Genomic DNA, 18,837 nt, shown 5'->3' with positions numbered 1-18,837 from the left:
GCTCCCCAGGTTATTTTACCATCAAATTGGCAATTTAATCCCTTTGCCCTAAAAGAAAACCAATTCACTTTGCTTTTGTTAATAGCAATGTTGTATTTTCTGAACTTTTCCAATTTTCTTCCCTTTTGTCCTAAAACTGCTGATTCCTTGCTGAGGTGTGGCCCATCAGGGGCTGTCAACACCAATCCCCACCCTTCTCCGTCCCATGTACCTATTTTTCACAGTGATTGTTGGCAGGCTACTGAGGCCAGTTGTAGTACCACCATGGCTGAGATCAGCCCAGATCATGAGAATGAGTTGAGGTTATCCTGATTCCTATGGCCCAGTTTAGCACTACTTTAAACCATACTCTGAAGGACAAGACAGATGAAGGAGAAACACTGCTGCCGCCATAAAGATTGGTTGAATTGGAATATATATTGCTTGCTCAATTATTTAGCTAGATTCCATCACTTCACTGGGTCAAAATCCTGGAACTCCCTCCCATCTGGTGTAGGTGCACTGAGGGTGCACCTACACCACATGGACTGCGGCGGTTCAAGAAGGCAGCTCACCACCACCCTCTCGAGGGCAATTAGGGATGGGCAAAATTAATTCCTTTTCTCCTTAGAACCATGGGACACACTTTCAGGATAAGGGGCAGGCCATTTAGGAGTGAGATGAGAATTTTTTTCATTCCGAGGTTGATGGATCTTTGGAATTTTCTACTGTGGAGCTGTGTAGGGCTGTGGAGGCTCAGTCATTGAGAATGTTCAAGACAGAGATTGATAGATTTCTAGACAATAAAGACATCAAGGGATTGGGGGATAGTGTGGGAAAATGGCATTGAGGTAGAAGATCAACCTAGTTGAATGACGGAGCAAGCTTGAGGGACCAAATGGCCAACTCCTATTCCTCTTTCCTATGTTCTTACATTCACATGCCAGTGAAGAAAACATCTGGTTTCTATAAAATGATACCTCACAAAATAGTGGAAATTGAGGGCATACCATTTTATGAATTGTATGTATGAATCCCACTGTAGAGCTCCTAATCCAGATTAATATTCAAGCTTTGTTATTACATCTAATCATTATTATTTGCCGACAGAACAATGCTGCAGAAGATGCGTATGAATCTCCATTTGAAGACTCTCATGTCGAGTCTGCAGCCATGTCCTCAGATCTTGGTGCACGGAATTCCCATAAGATGCACATTGAGGATATACATCATGCTTTAGAGAATAGCTCACCGGCCCTACAGGACCCTGAGGTCCTTGTTCGCTCACATCTAAAAGATGAGAAACTTAGTCCACAAAATATCCCAGTAAAAGACAATCAGCCATTACATAAAGAAGATGATTATTCTCTTGTCATCCAGGATAGTGGTTCTGTTGAAAGAGAAATGGTTACCACTCCCTTTATCGATGTTTCCAATATCAATAACTCAAATACATCCTTACATCAAGATAGTCAGTCAACATCTTCTGATCTGCACAATGGATCCTTGAAACCTGCCTCTGACGCCAATGCTACTGACACAGTAGAAGAGATTTATGTCTTGCTACGCCCAGTGAAGAGAAAGTCTTCAACGGGTGAGAAAATAATGGTCTCAGAGAAGGAGCCTTCCTCTCCAGTCCCTTATGATCATTATTCACCAGTTGCAGCAGATGATGTGTTGAAAGTTGGGTCCAGAGTTGAAATACCTCAGTCTTTTGCAAAAGATCTATGTGACTCCTCCTTGGAAATCTCCACAGAAAAGGAAAACACATGCTCATGTAATACATTGCATGAAGATCCCAATGATCCACAAGATCAGTATCTTTCTTTATATCATGTAGGCAATCAAACTAGTGCCAGTATGCCTTCTCGCAGTCGGAATATTTCAGAATTATGTACACAGACTGATGAAAAGCCATCTCGTGAAACGAATGAGCTATTGCCTTCAGTCATAAATAATGCCTTTTTGGATGATGAAAAGGTGTCTGTAATTCCGCTTAATCTTGTTTACTATCCCCATTATGAGGTACCTGTATCTAAGGTACTTGAAGCTTTCTCAGTCACTGGTAGTCCTCAAAAGGAACTTGTTCCGGAGTTTCAACACCATAAAGATTTGTCGCCACTTGATGATGAAGCTTACCAGTCTTGTTCTGAGCTGAGTAATTCACTTTCACTGCAAGAGCTTAGTCCAACATTCTCTGAAAAGACTTTGTGCACTCCTAACTCTGATCAGATTTACACCTTAAATAATTTGAATCATCCTGAAGCTGGTGAGAATGCTCAAGCATTTTCTTCTTTCCAAGGAACTGAGCTGTCCCAGTTTATACCAGTAGCAATCCCAAGTGCTCCCAGTGAACGCATTCTGACATCTATTGATAAACTGCCTGAACAGCCTGTCTTGGAAGCTATGAATGAACAGCTAGAAGATAAATTTTCAGTGAAAAAGTATGGAGATCTTCAGATGCCCAAGAGAGAACATGAAAAAGATCAAGAGAAAAACAGTGCAGGCACAGAGGTAACAAACCTTCACTATATTTATGTTACACCCAGAATTGAAAGGTCCAGTATAACGCATTGTAAAGCCTTCCTACACTTGCATGCAGATTACCATGTTGTCTAAAGTTATATTTGCTAACGATTCAAGTTTTTAGTTTTCCTAACCTGTTAGTTGCTATTCATGACTGATCCTGGAATTCCAGAGTACGTTGAAATTCCATAATGGCAGTCTGAGAATTTGAATCCTCTTTTGTTTTAATTCCAAAAATAAAAGTGAAATAAAAACAGAAAATGCTGGAAAAACTCATCAGGTCTGGCAACATCAGTGGTGAGAGAAATAGTGGAGAGGGAAACGTTTCGAGTTCATATAACTCTTCTTCAGAACTGTTTAAGAGGGGTGGAGCAAAATAGAAGGTTATGGATAGGTGGGAGCTAAGGGGAAATTTGACAAAGACATCATGGACACAGGACAAAGGGAATGTTAATGGTAGCGTTAAAACTAAAGGTGCTAATAGGGCATAAATGTAAGATAGCAGAATGTGTTAGTAGCAGAACATGGGTCAGCACTCTGAAAGCAAGAATAAGTGACAGATGGCCCTGTGGAGGCGGGGGGGGGGAGGTTGCTATTGGGGGAAGAAAATTTTTTTTAAAAATTGGATTAAAAAAAGGGTACAAATGGAGGAGAGAGTTTGTAGTCTGAAGTTGTTGAACTCGGTGTTAAGTCCAGAAGGCTGTAAAGTGCCTAATTGAGAGATGAGGTGCTGTTCCTCCAGTTTGCGTTGGGCTTCAGTGAAACATTGCAGCAGACCAATGGTGGACATGAGAGCAAGATGGTGAGTTGAAATGGCATGCAACAGGCCAATCTGGGTCGTGGTTGCAGACTGAGCAAAGGTGTTCCGCAAAGCAGTCTGCTCACCTAGTCTGCATTTAGCCTCCCCAATGTAGAGGAGATCGCATTGGGAGCATAGCATGAATACCACTCGCATTGTTACTGCATAGTGGCAGCTTGAAACAGCTAGCCTCACCCGTTGCTCAAGTTGCTACCCTGATCAGACCATTTTGCGCTGTATATCTCACAAACTCATGAACACGCCTAAGGCCATCACTTTTGGTCCTGAAAAGTGCCCAGTCTACCTCAGATTGCCCTGGAAGGGAAAGGTATCTTAAAAATTTGAGCAACAGGTGAAGCTAGCTGTTTCACATTGCTATTGCGCAGTAGCAACACAAGTGGTATTCGCCACCAACAGGACGCTGCCATTAAGCCAAAAAGACGTTCTTCCTTTGACACAATGAGTAATGTGGTACATGAATTTCAGTGCCAGTGTGATGCTAGGTATTTAGGCCGTACGTTCCAAAGACTGACAGATCGTATCAAACAGCATGTCCCAGCCACTGTTCGCAATGGACAAGGTACAGACTGTGCCAACCAGCCCGTGCTTGCAAAACTCAAAACACAATGTCCAACGTTAAATGTGATTCTGCAATTGGTCAACATTTGCTAAATAATTCTCTGTGCTAAGAATTATGCTGACAACCAATTTAAGATTGTCAGTAGGGCTCACAGTGTGGTGTACTTGTGTGTACTGGAAGCTACGTATAATACACAGGGCCCTGTTCTTTGCAGACACAACATGTATACGTATTGCGCACGTTTCAGATAAACTAAATAAGTGACAGCCACTCGCTAAGTCATTCCTCAGGGTAATGCTTTGACCAATTGGGGTCAAGCTGCCTGGTTTAAATTTCAAACAATGTTTGGCAGTTAACTGTCAGTCACCATCAATTGGTGCATTCTCCATGGCAAAGCCTCAACTAATCAGAGTCCATTTGCCAACCAATCAGCATTCTCTTCTCATACATTATAAATTGTTTTCCCATTACATTGGTATTCTTGCGAAGTGTTCTGATGACTGCAAGACAAAAGCTTTGACATGTCTCTTTTTTCAGCAATACTAAAGTTCTGTACTACCAAATGACTACATGGGGAATGGTTAGTTGCAGTGGTGGATTTACAGTTAAAGGGACCCTGTGCTCAGCTTCATTTTTGGCCCACCCCCACCGGACACAACCCAAAACTATGGGGCATTGGTTATTTCACCGGCTTTTACACAGTCACATAACTGCTTCTGCCCACTAACGAGATGATACAACTAAAAATGTGTATGCAAATGAGCATTGCTTTGCTCTCGTGGTGTAATTGGTTAGCAAGTGATATCTTAATGGCAGGATTGAGGCAATGCCAAGGTTGAGAGTTTCCAGTCAAACCTAGGGAAACGTCTGTTGAGCAGCTCATGTTGCGAAAAACATAAGCTTTCGACTGGCTGTGGAACAGGACATGGTGCAATCTTGAGCAATAAAATAATTTAATTGGAAGGGACCAATTTCTGTAGATTGAGAACAGATCTGTCCCGGTTAAACGTTTCAATTATCAACATAAATGCTGCAAATACTTAGCAGATGAAGCAGCTTCTGTGGAGAGAGAAAAGAAGGCGTTGATCCTTTTGATATCACTGATCCTGCACTGTGTGTTTCTTCTCAGTAATGACTCTTTAGCCCGTTTCATGTTGTTCAATTTGTTGCCAATTTCACAGATTGAAAAATGTCACAGCGATGATTACTATAATCTAAACCATCTGATGTTTATCAGTAATATAAGATGTTATGAATAGAATAAACATTCAGGATAGAGATTAAAGTCCATGGTTAAACTCAATCTTATAAAACAGTTAACTTATACCCCAGCTCACCTTACAACTTGTTTATTGCCCTTTAAAATTCATCAATATTTGAAATAGGCAATAGAACTCTCGAAGTACATTAGGTGGTGTGGGCAGGAGGGGGTCATCATGTTGTTTCCTGACTAGCGATCTCCAATTTAACCTGTGACTCTCTTTGATCTCTCTCCCCATCTTAATGCTGGAGTTTTTAAAAGAAAGACTGAAATGTAATAACACTTTGAGACATCCAGTGGTCGTGAACAATGACAAAACAGCCAAAAAGTACTATTGAGTTGCAGTCACTGTTGCACACAGGAAGCTCCCACAAACAGCATGTGACCTTTTACCAGATAAATTTCTTTTCTGATGCTGGTTGATAAATAGCAGGACTGCAGGGGAAATTCCCCTGCTTTTCTAGAAAACAGTGCCAGCCCAAACCCCCATTAACACACACAACAAAAAGGGCTGAATCTTCAAGTAAACATCAAAACCACCCCCTTTCCCGACTGGTTCCCCTGAATGATTGGCACTGCAATGGAATGGTGTCCCCATTGCTCCGTCCCCTCCCTGTTCTCCCAGTCATTGTTCAGTTCAATTCGGATCCCCATTCAGTTTTTGTAATATTCAGGCTTCCTTTTCCTGCTGCCATACTGCCAACAAACAGAAGGGTTATTATGCAGTGAAATGTATGTGCTGTGCATCCAGATCGTTTCTCTCTCTCCCCTGCTCCTCTCGTTTTATAACCAACGTTGAAAACTAAATAACAATGCAATCTGGTGCCTCTAAAACTGTGTTGCATTTGTTGTACTTAATCTGCACAACTGAAACCTGCATCGCTTTGTCGAAAGCAGCCCGCACACTATAACTGAGCAAGCACAGAAGGGTATCACTGGAGAGTGTCTCCCGTCTCTCAGATCTCAGCTGTCCACCCACGTTGCCTGGAACTGCTTATCCCGAATCCTCCTTCCCCCAACTCTTCCTCTCCCTCCCCTTCATTCTAGCCGCATCAAGCTCACAAATCCTGTAATGGTTTGTTTTAGTATCTTGAGAGGGGGGATGCTGCCAAGAGATTTTTTTTTGTGTACAGCCTAGCAGACAGTTCAGCATGTCAGCTGAAAGACGGCACTTACAACAGTTCACTCACTCATCATGTTTGGGAGCCCCATGCCACTGCACAGTGTTTCATTTAAATCCGCCCCTGGTTACTTGGATGAAATACTGGAGGGCTGCCTAGACATGTGCTCCCAGAAAAAATGTCTTGTTTATTTTAGCCATAAGGAGATATTGGCAAGGTACACTGTACCTATTTTTAAATAGATGGAGAACCAGAATGAGCTGTTTTTAAAAATGCACCAAATTGTTCCGTTTTAGTTTAATTCAGAAATTGACTACGACATCAATCTGATTGGAAAAGGGACTGGTGATAAATTTTGGCTTGAAATGAACAATAGCTTTCTGAGAAATAGAAGCCTCACAGAAAAGGGTATAGTCAGAAGACCAAAAGCAAATTTTGTTTTGGAAATAGGAAGCAAGTTTAAATAAAAATCAGCAAGATGCTTGTTTTTCAAAGTTTTGAATTGTATTGTGCAGAGCAATCTTAACTAGGCTGATTTCCTTTCCTTCCTAGGTACTAGGAGACCAGCTTTTGGATTTGCTGCCAAGTGTAATGGGTCCAAAAGAGACTGGAGAAGATGTAGGGAGTTATGATAATGGTTCAGAGCTGCCAACTGATACCATAGACAAGCAACACATAATCCTGCAAAGTACTGCGATTTCAAGGTGGGTGCCTGTCTCCATCTGTCTGTCTTTCTTTGCCTCTCTCCTCTTCTCATTCTGTGGTCAGGTTGTTCATAGCCTTTTGCTTCCTATGTACAACCAGCAACTAGAACAACAACTTGCATTTAATATATTGCCTTTAATCCAAGGTGCTTCATGGGAGCACAATAGGACATAAATTGACACCGAGCCAAAAAAGGAGCAATCAGGCTAAATGACCAAATGGTCAAAATGATCTCTTTTTTTTAAAATTACAAGCCACAAATCAAATTTTTCTTTATTAAATAACTAATTTTAACTCTATTTTCAAACTGATGACTTGTCTGATATCTGATTTTTGTTTTACCAGCTCAACCACTTTAGTAAATACTGAAAACCTGCGAGAGAAAAACATTTATGATGTTCTCAACAGCCATAAATATCACAACCAAGAGTCACTCCTGAAAGCAGTGGTGAGTGAAACAGACTGGGAACTATTATGGAGTTAGGATAAGTACTAGTCAGTACTGACTGGCAGTTTCTCTGGTCAGACAGATCCCATTTAAGCAGGAGAAGCAGCCTTTCTACATCGCAATTCTTTTAAAGGGGAGGACATTAAAACTTGTTGAGGCTGGAAGATTTTGTTAGATTATATCAATCTGGTAAAAATGGTGAGTGGGCTTAAGGATATTGATGTTGCACCTGTAGGTGGCTGTCTCTCACTCTTCAGGTACCATATCCTAAGAGGGCATTGGCGACCATGGACTTCCATGTTAATCTTGCTCTGGAGGCATGGATCATCTTCATTGGTGATACATTCATCCAGTTTGCAAGGCTCTTTAGAAAGATTGTTCTTTGTCTACTTCGATCTCCTTTACCATCGATCTTTCCCGTCAGCATCAGACTTTCTAAATCATGAGGCAGAATTTTCCACTCCTGCCAGCAGCAGGAATTGTGGAGGGCAGTGGCACAAAATTTGGCATGATGGCAAAATGCAGTTTCCTAACAGGGGAAATTAGTTTGGAATTTTGTTCTCCCAACTTTGGAGGCGGATTAAAGGCGGTTCAAAATACCCGCTGATCTATGTCGGGAACCGTATTTGCATTCATTTCCATCTCATGAATGTTTATTAAAAGGCCAACTCACCGGAATTATGTCCTCCCTTCAAATTGAGTGCCCCGGATAACTAGAAAGGTCTGTTTTCCGATCTTATATAAGTGGCATGCACCTAGTGGGCTTCATCTCATCAATGACGTCGAGGTATGTAGATACTTTTTTCGCCTATCCATAACAGTGTTGCTGTGAGGTTTCAGATGTTGTATCACAAGCTGCAGCAGGCTGAGCATGGGAGGCAAGATCAGTGGTGAGGGGGAAGATGGAAGCAAGACTTGGAGGAGTGGGGGCATGTTGGTGGAACACGGGTGAGAAGGAGCAAGACGGAACAGAGTGTAGTAGTGAAAGACTGTCCTGGGGCAAGAGTTATTAAACTGTCCAAGGAGGAGTCAGAGACTGTCCTGGCACTGAGGCCACACTGCCGGGGCATATTGAACAGACTAGAGGCCACACTGCCGGGGCATATTGAACAGACTAGAGGCCACACTGCCAGGGCATATTTAACAGACTAGAGGCCGCGCTATCGGGGGCATATTGAGCAGACTAGAGGCCATGCTGTCGGGGGCATATTGAGCAGACTAGAGGCCATGCTGTCGGGGGCATATCGAACAGACTAGAGGCCACGCTGCCGGGGGCATATTGAACAGGCTGTCCTGGTGCTGAAGCCACGCTATCGGGGGCATATTGAGCAGACTAGAGGCCATGCTGTTGGGGGCATATTGAACAGACTAGAGGCCTAGCTGCCGGGGGCATATTGAACAGGCTGTCCTGGTGCTGAGGCCACGCTGTCGGGGGCATATTGAACAGACTGTCCTGGCACTGAGGCCACATTAGAGGACTCTGAATGACAAGCATGTTTTGGCCCCTGTCTTTGGCGAGGGAAAGCCTCTCTGAACAGTGACAGTCGTATACAATATAGTTAAAGCAAAATACTGCAGATGCTGGAAATCTGAAATAAAAACAGAAAATGCTGGAAAAGCTCAGGTCTGATCGCATTTGTGGAGAGAGAAACAGAGTTAACGTTTCGAGTCGTATGACCCTTCTTCAGAGCTGGCAGCACTATTTTCCACTTTACCTTCCAATGACAGTTCTAAAAGCAAGCTAGAAACAAATCGGTCAAGGAGCGATCTCAGGGCATGTGGGAGCACAGCTCAGGGAAGATTGTCACCCTTAGGAACAAGAGCCAGCCGGGCCCCAGGAAGATCCAGATGCTGACGAGGAGGGACCAAATCCTCAAAGACATTTGGTGTGACCAAGGTCTACAGCTCATACATGGAGATGAGCAAAAGACAGTGCTGCAGACATCTTCAGTTGCCTAGGTAGCTCATATTTGCCACATCCTCCGTGAGGAACTCACGCCGTGAGTGCATGCAATACCAGTTACACTTAAGATTACTACTGCACTCAACTTTTTTGCCAGTGGATCTTTCTACGTAATCTCACAATCAGTAATACATAAATGCATAAGGGAGGTGACCGATGCCCTTTTCAATAAAGCTCACCATTACGTGCTGTTCCACATGGATGAAGCAAGCCAGGCTGCCAGAGCTGTGGAATTCACATCAATCTCAGGCTTCCCACAAATGCAGGGCACCATTGACTGTACACATGGCATTGAGAGCTCCCTGAGAGCAGTCTCTTAGATTCATTAATAACAAAGCATTTCATTCTCTCAATGTCCAGCTTACCTGTGAGCACAGAAAGCAGATCATGCATGTTTGTGCTGGGTACCCAGGGTGCTTTCATGACCGTTACATCTTGAGTCACTCAAAGGTGCCACAGATCTTTGAGGGCCTTTGGCGCATAGAAGGTTGGCTCCTCGGTGATAAGGGTTATCCTTTAAAGACATGGCTACTGACACCTGTTGTTTGTCCACAGAGTGCATCTGAGGAGAAATAAAATGCTGCATATTCAACCACAGGGCCCTTAATAGGGCAGACAATTGGTCTCTTAAAGATGCATTTCAGATGTTTGGACAGATCAGGTGGGCTCTCCAATATCACCACAGAGGTGTCCCGTTGTTTGCTGCGCCCTGAATAACCTAGCACTGCAAAGGGCGTATGTGTTGCCAGAGGGAAACATGGAGGAGCTACACATCTCCTCGGATGGGGAGGATGTTGAAGGTGATGAATTTGTAGAGGATGAGGATTCAGACACGCCACATGAAGATGTCATCGCACATGCACAACATGGAAGATGTGCCCATGACAACTTCATAACTACAAGGTTCCTGGAGGAATAAGGTGAAGACAAGTTGATACGAGTGCAGCTCTTCTTACACTTTGATGCAGGAGAGACAATAAGACCTTCATTGTCATCTTCCAACATCTCACGAAAGGTCATCAATCTGAAAATGATAACAGAGGAAGCATAAGTCACCTTGAACCCTAATAATGGGGTCATCCTTGGAAGGCACAGTAGCCTAGGGAGAATGGGGCCGCGGTGTAATGGGATAAGCACTCCACCAGCGCATAAGCTTAAGCAACTATACATAGTGCAGTCCTTTCAACCATGGAATGCAAAAGTCAGTGGCCATGGCTGTCTTCAAGAGACAGAAACGCTATGGCACACATCAATGCTCTCATGAACATGTGACAGGAGCTTAATAAGACAGCTCTAAGAGGAAGAACATTCGTCAATGGTTATCGCTTGACTGTCTGAAGATGTGAAGATGGAACTACATCTGGACAGCACTTCTCTCCAAACTCCAGCTCTCATGCATGATTAATGCAACAAAGGCTGCATTTTGCTATGGAGCCCCAAAGTGCCATCGGACATCAGGATGCAGTGATCTGTTACACAACAACATGGATGGAAACCTGTGAGTTATGTTAACCTTGTACACTAAGAGAGTTCAGCAGGACTATTGTGTGGTTACTGTCAATCGCTCATGAGCCTGCCTTCATTGGAAGCCTGCCAAGTTTGCATCTGGGAGAGATATGGCCCAGTCAGTTTTGACACAGTAGTCAATGATAACTTACTCCATTTAGATATGGGGTGCAAGAATCAATACAAAAGAAGAACCACAACAAAAGAAATGAAGATAGAAACCCTTTTGGTTGCTCAAATAGATGACAGGAATTGGATAACTACGGCAGGAGAATGAATCCCAGGAATAGCAGAAGTATGCTAAACAGGTGCTTCAGATGTGACTCGAAATATCATTGTGATGAATTGTCCAAAATGGAATAACAGGGTTTTGGAAATGACACATGACAAGAAAGGATTGGAAGGGGAAGATGATACTGATCAGTTAGAAGGAATTGTACTGATCACCAGAAGCTTTAGTCTAGTGATGGGTGTTCTAGTTTTGTACTCGTTCAGTTGTGCTGTATTAGATAGTGGGTCACAGTATATGGAGTGGATTGGTTGAAGTGCTACCTGGATTCTCTAAATAGTAAAGACCAAGGTAAGTTTAAGGAATATGAAAGTTTTACTTATTTCAGGTTCAGGGACGATAACATGTTAAAATCATTAGAGAGTGGTGATTTTGTATAACATAGATGGAATAAACCATTTTATCAGTACAGATGTTGTATCCAGTGAAATACCCTTACTATTGAGTAAGCCATCTATGAAAAAGACTCAAATAAAATTAGATATAGACCACAATAATACAATTGTTTTTGGAAAATCTGTAGATTTAGAATTTACGCAATTTGGACATTATTGTATTCCCTTAACAAGACCTAAAATTTTGAATCACGATGTTAAAGATGTTGATGACATCAGGGAGTAGGAGTTTAAAGGAGAAAAGGCAAATTGTTTACGAACTACATCGGCAGTTTGCCTATGCATCTTGTCATAGGTTAAAAATTCTACTAAAGGATGCATGGGTGATGTATGCCGAATACTAAACTTATAGAAGAGATCAGTGAGAAATACGATATATGTAGAAGATATAGGAGGACACCAATACATCCTGTAGTGAGTCTCCCATTAGCAAGAGACTTTAATGAAGTTGTCGCAATGGCCCTGAAGGAATGGGACAAGGACAAAAACATTGTTCTCCTGCACCTTGTGGTCTATCAACTAGTTCAGTCTGTCAACAGTAATATATAGTAAAGAAAAAAAAGTAATTATTGATGAGATAATGGAAAAATGGATAGGAACTGGACTGGGAGTACCAGCTAAATTCCTAACTGACAATGGGGGGAATTTCCAATAGTGAATTTAAAAATGTGTGAAAATGTGAGCGGAAAGTCCCTTTCGTAATGGGATTTGTGAAAGAAATCAGGTGGTAATTGATGAGATTCTTCACAAAATCTTAGCTGACCAACCAAGCTGTAAGCTGCCATCTGCCCTTGTGTGGGCAGTCCATGTGAAGAATTCACTTCAAATGGTTGAGGGGTACAGTCCTTATCAATTAGTTTATGGGAGAAACCCAAAAATAGCTTTGGTGATGCGGCATCATCCACTGGCCTTGGAAGGGGATACAATTAGTTTAACTTTTTCTGAGCATTTGAATGCCCTGCATACAAGGAGAAAGGAATTTAACAAGGCTGAGGTTTCGGAGTAAATTTGACGAGCCTTATGGCACTGCATAAGGCCATCAAAATTACAGTTTAATACAGGGGTCATGGTATATTACAAAAGAGAAGGGCTAAAAGATTGGAAAGGCTTCAGTAAGGTTATAGGCAGTGATGGAAAAACAGTAACATTACAACATGGAAATCAAACTGTTAGGGTACATTCCTCGAGGCTATTTAACACAGATTATACATTTACAGAACCGAACAGAGCATAGAAAGTGAAGAGGTACTATGCATTTTGCATACATATATGTTAGACAATTATGAGGAGCAGATTATGGCAGATAAAGGGATGACTGTTTATGAACAAAGTGACACTGAAGTGCAAGATAAGGCTATTTATCCCAAAGAACAACTACCCAAAGTTGGCACTAGAGTAACCTATATGCCAGTGTGTGGAGGGTTGCCATCATTATTGGGAGAGCACTGGCAAATACAAACATTGGCTGAATGTGCAAGATGAGGGACAAGAGTTAAGACCCATGGATTGGCAAAATGAAGTAAGATGTGGAAGGCCAGAAAACGCAATGTGAGTTCCGAAAGTGAACCTGAAAGTGGTCACAGCCCTGGGAGAAGATCAGGGACTTGCAAAAGGGACTCTGATTATAGGAGGGAGAGATCATGTAGCAGTAGTCCAGAAAGAGAGAGGAGGGTGAGTGAAGGTCATAGTTTGACACGAACAAGGACCTTAGAAAATACTAGGAATGCCTATAAGTAGAAGCCTTTGTGATCAAGAAATTTTGTGGCTACTAACAAATTAGAAGAGAAATTGATAAAGGATGCCAAACAAAAAGAATATGAGACGGGACAGCAAGCCTTATCACACAGATGGATATGCACAGAAAAGGTACTTCTGTATATGGCTAAAGATAGACCAGCAGCTTGGGATTTCGAAGAAAGATTTGGTGATCAAGATGTCAGAGTGGACTCCCTTATGCAGGACAAGTGAGCTTGAAGATTTTCTTAGCTCTTTTAGCAACATATTCGTATCAACAGAGGTGTGTGTATCTGCACTGGTGGAGGGTGCAGGTGAACACAGTGATGGGTCTTCATCGAATGGTTCCTCAGCATCCTCATCTGAGCTGGTCTGGGGTTAAAATGCTTGAGCTCTCCCTCTGCCTTTTCTTGCTGGTGGCTGGAATAGAGAAGAGATAATTAGTGATTGACTAGGCAGGCTCCTACAATGTAGGTCACCCACAGTCATTGTCTGCATGTGGCCGATGTTTACTGCATGGATCGCACTGGCTTGTTGGGCAAGGTCGATCTCTCGTTCCATGCAGGAACGAACCCTCTCCTCTCTAGCCAGCTCTGCTGCCTGTTCCTCATATGGGGAGAGTGTCCTCAACTCAGGGTCTGCCCACCACCCCCCAAACTCTGGTCATCTATCTCTCCCTTCTGTTGTGGAAAATTTTGTCAAGCATGAAGATAAACGGATTGACTGTGAACACCGTGGATGAAAGAACAGTTCAGAAGCATGCATGCTTGCTGTGTGTGCTGAGCCCTCCCCAGTAACTGAAGAAGATGCTGTTTGTGCAGGATCTTACATGAAATGGTGATCTTAAAGTGGTTGCCAGACATTCAGTGCTGTTGTCTCATCTGCTGGTATTGTGTGACATCCCCGTGGACTCTAACCCTTAGACTGCCTGACACCCTTATGAAAGTGAGAATTTGGAGTGAGGAGAAGGTTCACTTAACCTGGCAGAGCAGATCAGATCATTCATCCTTTTCCTGTACTGCAGGACAGTCATCTTTGTGGCCCACAGGCACTGACCTCCCTGGCGATCTCCTCCCAGGCCGGAGTGGTCAGGTGTGTGGTCTTTCTGCTCCCATCCCTCGGAAAGATGGACCTCCCGTCTTTGGAGAATCCCCTGGGAGACCTTGCTGAGATGTGGTGCTGAGGATTTGTTTCTTTTTGAGGCCATTGCTTTACTCACCACTGTAGTGAGTGAATATCTGTGCGGGTGCCATTTAAATGTGGTGCCCCATGGGGTAACAGCGGGGCAGACGAATCCCTGCCTGCCCCACCAGGAGATTTGACAAGTTCCTCACTGGTGCATAAATAATGAGCTGAAAAGTGGAAGATCTGGCACAAAAATCCACCCAGCCACCCAGTAGGAATCATGCAGACTTTCCTGCCCACTACTGCACTTAGTCTCCATAATAGAAAACTCCCCCATGATTTTTTTCTTATATGCCCAATAAATTCCAACTGTCTCTTCCTGATCTTGGTCAGCGCAATTATTTTAGTCTCCGATTTTATTAGCACCTCTTCTTTGATAGTGTGGCTTGTCCAAGGTATCTTCATTATTCACCTCAAAACCACAACTCTGCAGCATTTATTCTTTTCTGCATTGCTTCGCTGATCATCTAACACTCGCGTCTGTATGTCAAAATTGGTGTAATATAGCATTCCAGGATTGTCAGCTTGTTTTAATAGCTAATTTTGAATTGATCATTATCTTTTTCACTTTTTGAAATGCACCTTTAGCCATTCCAATCCTTCTTACTTCTTGGTCACGCTTTCTGTCCAACATTAACATAAATTCCTAAGTAACAAAATTTGTCTACCTGTGTGACCTTTTCATTTTTCACTGTGGTCTAACATTCTGGTATGACTTTCTTTTTAGACACTAATGGACATTTGTTTTCTTACAATTTATGCTCAGCCCTTTCTTCTCACTTCCTCTCACTACTCTATCCAAAATCTTTTGCAGTTTCTCTTCAGTCTGCAATAAGAATGGTATCATCGACATTTCTTATATTATTAAGGTTGTAACCTCCAACTAATAATCCAAGAAGGTCTTCAATCTCTCTCAGAATATTTTCACTATACAAATTGAATAAATCTGGAGAAAACACATCCCTGTCTGACTCCTCTTTTATTCTTCACAAAATAGTTCTCAACTTTTATGGCTGCAGTTTGTTCCCAATAATTATCGCTCGAAGATCCTTGCCATCAAGGTCACAAGACCTTAACATGCTCATTAGTTCTTCATGTTTCACCTTATCAAATGCCTTACTATAATCAATAAAACACATTAATACATCTTTTTTCATTTCTATGGCTCTTTCTGATAGCGTGTGTACCATAAAAATAGCATTTCTTGTTCCTCTATCATCTACAAAACCACATTGAAGAGCTAAAATTTCTGGCTTTATCTTACTTCTGCCTCTATTCATTAGTACTCCAATTGCTCCGGGCTTTTCAGTGAGTGCAATAAATATTGATTTACTTAGTCTTCTGTGGTTTCTCCCACGTCGTAAACTTCATTAAAGATGAGAGTCAGTTTGTGTATTCCAAAGTCTTCTAAACTTTTAATTTGTTTGAGGACTATTTCATCTGGGCCTTTGGTTTTATTGTTTTTCATCTTATTTATTGCTGTTATTACTTCATCTTTCATGACCTTTGGACCACCCATGTTTTTCTTAATTGTTGGTGTTTCTTCTTGTCTGTTGTCCTCAGATATGTCTTGTGTGTATTCAGTCCATCTTGCAAGCACTTTGGTCCCTTTCCATGATAACTTCCCCATGTTTCCCTTTGATGCATTCGCCAGATGTTCCATGACCAATTAAAAAAGAAAGAGTTCTATTTATATAGTGCCTTTCCCAATCTTTGGATTTCCTAAAATGCTTTCCAGCCAATGAAGTATTTTTGAAGTGTATTCACTGTTTTAAAGCTAATGTGGCAATTTACACACAGTAAGCTCCCACAATCAGCATTGTGATGATAGTCAGATAATTTTGTTTAACTATGTTGGTTAAGGATTAAATATTGGCCAGCATTCATGGAGACCTCCCTTACTCTTCTTCAAAATAGTGTGATTGGATCTCTTATGTTTGCCTGAGAGGGTAGATAGGGCCTTGGTTAATGTCTCATTTGAAGGACAGTCTGGCTTTGGCATTACACTAGGAGCATCAGCCCAGATTATGTGCTGAAGTCTCTGGAACGGGACGTGAGTCCACAACCTTTTGATTGGAAACGTGAGTGCTATCACTGAACTGCAGCTAACAATTGATTCTAATGGGGCCGACCTATACTGAGGAAGGCTTCAGCACTGAATAACTGCAGGTTTTGCAGCTCAACTCACTATTCTCAATTAAGAGGATTCTAGTACCTTCCTTGCTACCGGCTGCTAATCCCTTCCCTTGCCAATTCCCCACTAGTGGTAGTTACTCCTTAAAGGCTACCTCCATTCTACTTCATTATCCCCTTTTACAATACTCCTTCCCTAATTGACTATACTTCTGTTCCTATTGATTCTGTTCTGTTCCAGTTGTCATGTGCTTCAATCCCCCTGCTCCCACTAATTTTGAATTCCCCATCTTCAGTATTTTCATCCTCCCCCCCATCCCCATTCTCTCTATTGCTTCTTCTCCCCTATCTCTCCACCTCTATCTCCCCACCCCCATTTCTTTCGCTGCATCCCCTACATTGGTTCCATAATTTTTTCCTTGACTTGAAATATTCAAATTTGCCTTGACTACCTGTGTTCAACAGCTTGAAAAATTGACCAGTGAAAGGAAGAAACAACAAATTCTTGAAATATAGCTGTGTAGATTTGTTATAATTTGAGAGGGCAAAGAACTTTGTTCCTTCCTATATGTTCTACTTTCCTTTCACCCTTCTAATGCCATTTCACAAAGATGACTTCTGTTCATCATCTAATGCTTTTCAACTTTTTATAGATTTTTCATAAATTTCTCCAGATTATTTAAACATAACAGCTCCCTTTATTTACCGGTAACTACTGCATTTGACTTATCATCCTTACCTGTTGCTCTCTTCTGTTCGCTGTGGTTTATTTTGACCTATAAAGGAACTCTCCTACTTTCTCTTTTCCTTCCAGATGAAGCTTTCTGTCTACAATGCTTTTCTATTTCCAATTGAAGATGAACCTGCTGTGAATATGCACAGTTGCAGTTGTAAAAAGCTAAAGTCTTAAGCCTAAAAATACATAATGGGGCTCAAAGAGAAAGCATCTTGATTAGCTAATCAGTGGTGGATGCCTGAACTGCTGGAGAAACATCTTGAGCACCTGTCATAAAAAAAAAGGCGAGTGGAGGTAGTCTTTGGAGGTCTCCACCAGAAATACCCTAAGAATACATGTAGCTGTGCTTTCTTTTTTTGAAAAAAAAAGAGTTGATCACATTGTTGTTTGTGGGGAACTTGTTTTTTTGCGGTTTCTACATTACAACAGTGACCACCTTCAAAACTACTTCATTAACTGCAAAAGTGCTTTGGGATGTCATGGGTCAGGAAGGGAACTGCATTTAATTTTTGTGTTTGTAAAAATAATGTTGATTATCCTTGGGTTTGCACATCCTCCCAATGGTCCCTACTTATGCCTCTGGTTGCCATATCACTTTCATATAACCTTCCGCCAGGTCCTATTTGGGGCTGGGGATTGTGTGAGCTCCTGACATATGGATAGCTTAATCCCAGCTCTTTGCTATGTCATTAATTTTGTCAAGGATCAACCGAACCTCAGTCACTCTAAGGCCATCCAAAAAGGTCAACTAAGGACCGAACCTGCTGGGAATATGCTGGTAAGGTTCAGAATTCTTGAGCCTCAAAATTAACAGCATTATTTTGCTGCTTCTTCCTCAGGATGAACGATGTTCAAGTGATTCAGATCAACACGCAAGTAACCAAGATAATGTGGAATTGTTGGTGCAACCAACAGAACTAGTTCAGGATGAGCACTGTCCTGATCCCAAGATATCATCATTGACTGGACAAGATGAGACTCAGCAAAAGGTAGTGTGTTTGGTAGTATGTGCTGAATACCCATTTTCTAATATCCCATGTTAATAACTGTTAAATGGCTGCCTTGACCTTGTAATTTATCATGTATTGGAATAAGAACATAAGAAATAGGAGCAGGAACAGGCCACTGGCCCCTCAAGCCTGCTCTGCCATTTGACAAGATCATGGATGATCTGATTGCGGTTCTAACTCCGTTTCTCTGCCTGATTCCCTTGTAGATCAAACATATGTCTAACTCGGCTTGGAATATATTCAATGACTCAACCTGCACTGCACACTGTGGTAGTGAATTCCAAAGTTTAATGATCCTCTTGAGAGAAATTTCTCATCTTTATCTTAAATGGGAGACCCTTATTTTGAAATCATGTCTTTAGTTATAGATTCCCCCATGAGGGGAAACATCCTCTCAGCATTGATCTTGTCAAGCCCCCTCAGAATCTTATATGTTTCTGCATGTTAGCACATTGTTTCTGCAGAAC

General features: G+C 42.0%; 1 protein-coding gene and 1 long non-coding RNA gene across 4 annotated transcripts in view; one reads left to right on the top strand and one right to left on the bottom strand.

Moving 5' to 3' along the window:
* The window catches only part of LOC121292401 (calmin-like), an 84,868-nt gene that overhangs the window by 56,467 nt on the left and 9,564 nt on the right, over positions 1-18,837 (top strand). For both annotated transcript variants that reach the window (XM_041214260.1, XM_041214261.1), the window contains exons 9-12: positions 1,090-2,493; positions 6,819-6,970; positions 7,317-7,419; positions 18,200-18,349. In XM_041214260.1, the coding sequence (XP_041070194.1) occupies positions 1,090-2,493; positions 6,819-6,970; positions 7,317-7,419; positions 18,200-18,349 (1,809 nt within the window). The remainder of the gene's footprint in view (positions 1-1,089; positions 2,494-6,818; positions 6,971-7,316; positions 7,420-18,199; positions 18,350-18,837) is intronic.
* LOC121292402 overlaps positions 11,474-18,837 on the bottom strand; it is a 38,931-nt gene continuing 31,567 nt past the window's right edge. For both annotated transcript variants that reach the window (XR_005946259.1, XR_005946260.1), the window contains one exon: positions 11,474-13,726. This is a non-coding gene — a long non-coding RNA (uncharacterized LOC121292402). The remainder of the gene's footprint in view (positions 13,727-18,837) is intronic.

This window comes from Carcharodon carcharias, chromosome 20, assembly GCF_017639515.1.
Source record: "Carcharodon carcharias isolate sCarCar2 chromosome 20, sCarCar2.pri, whole genome shotgun sequence".
NCBI lineage: Eukaryota > Metazoa > Chordata > Chondrichthyes > Lamniformes > Lamnidae > Carcharodon > Carcharodon carcharias.
The sequence above is the reverse complement of the archived record's forward strand: the minus strand, read 5'-3'. Positions and strand labels throughout refer to the sequence as shown.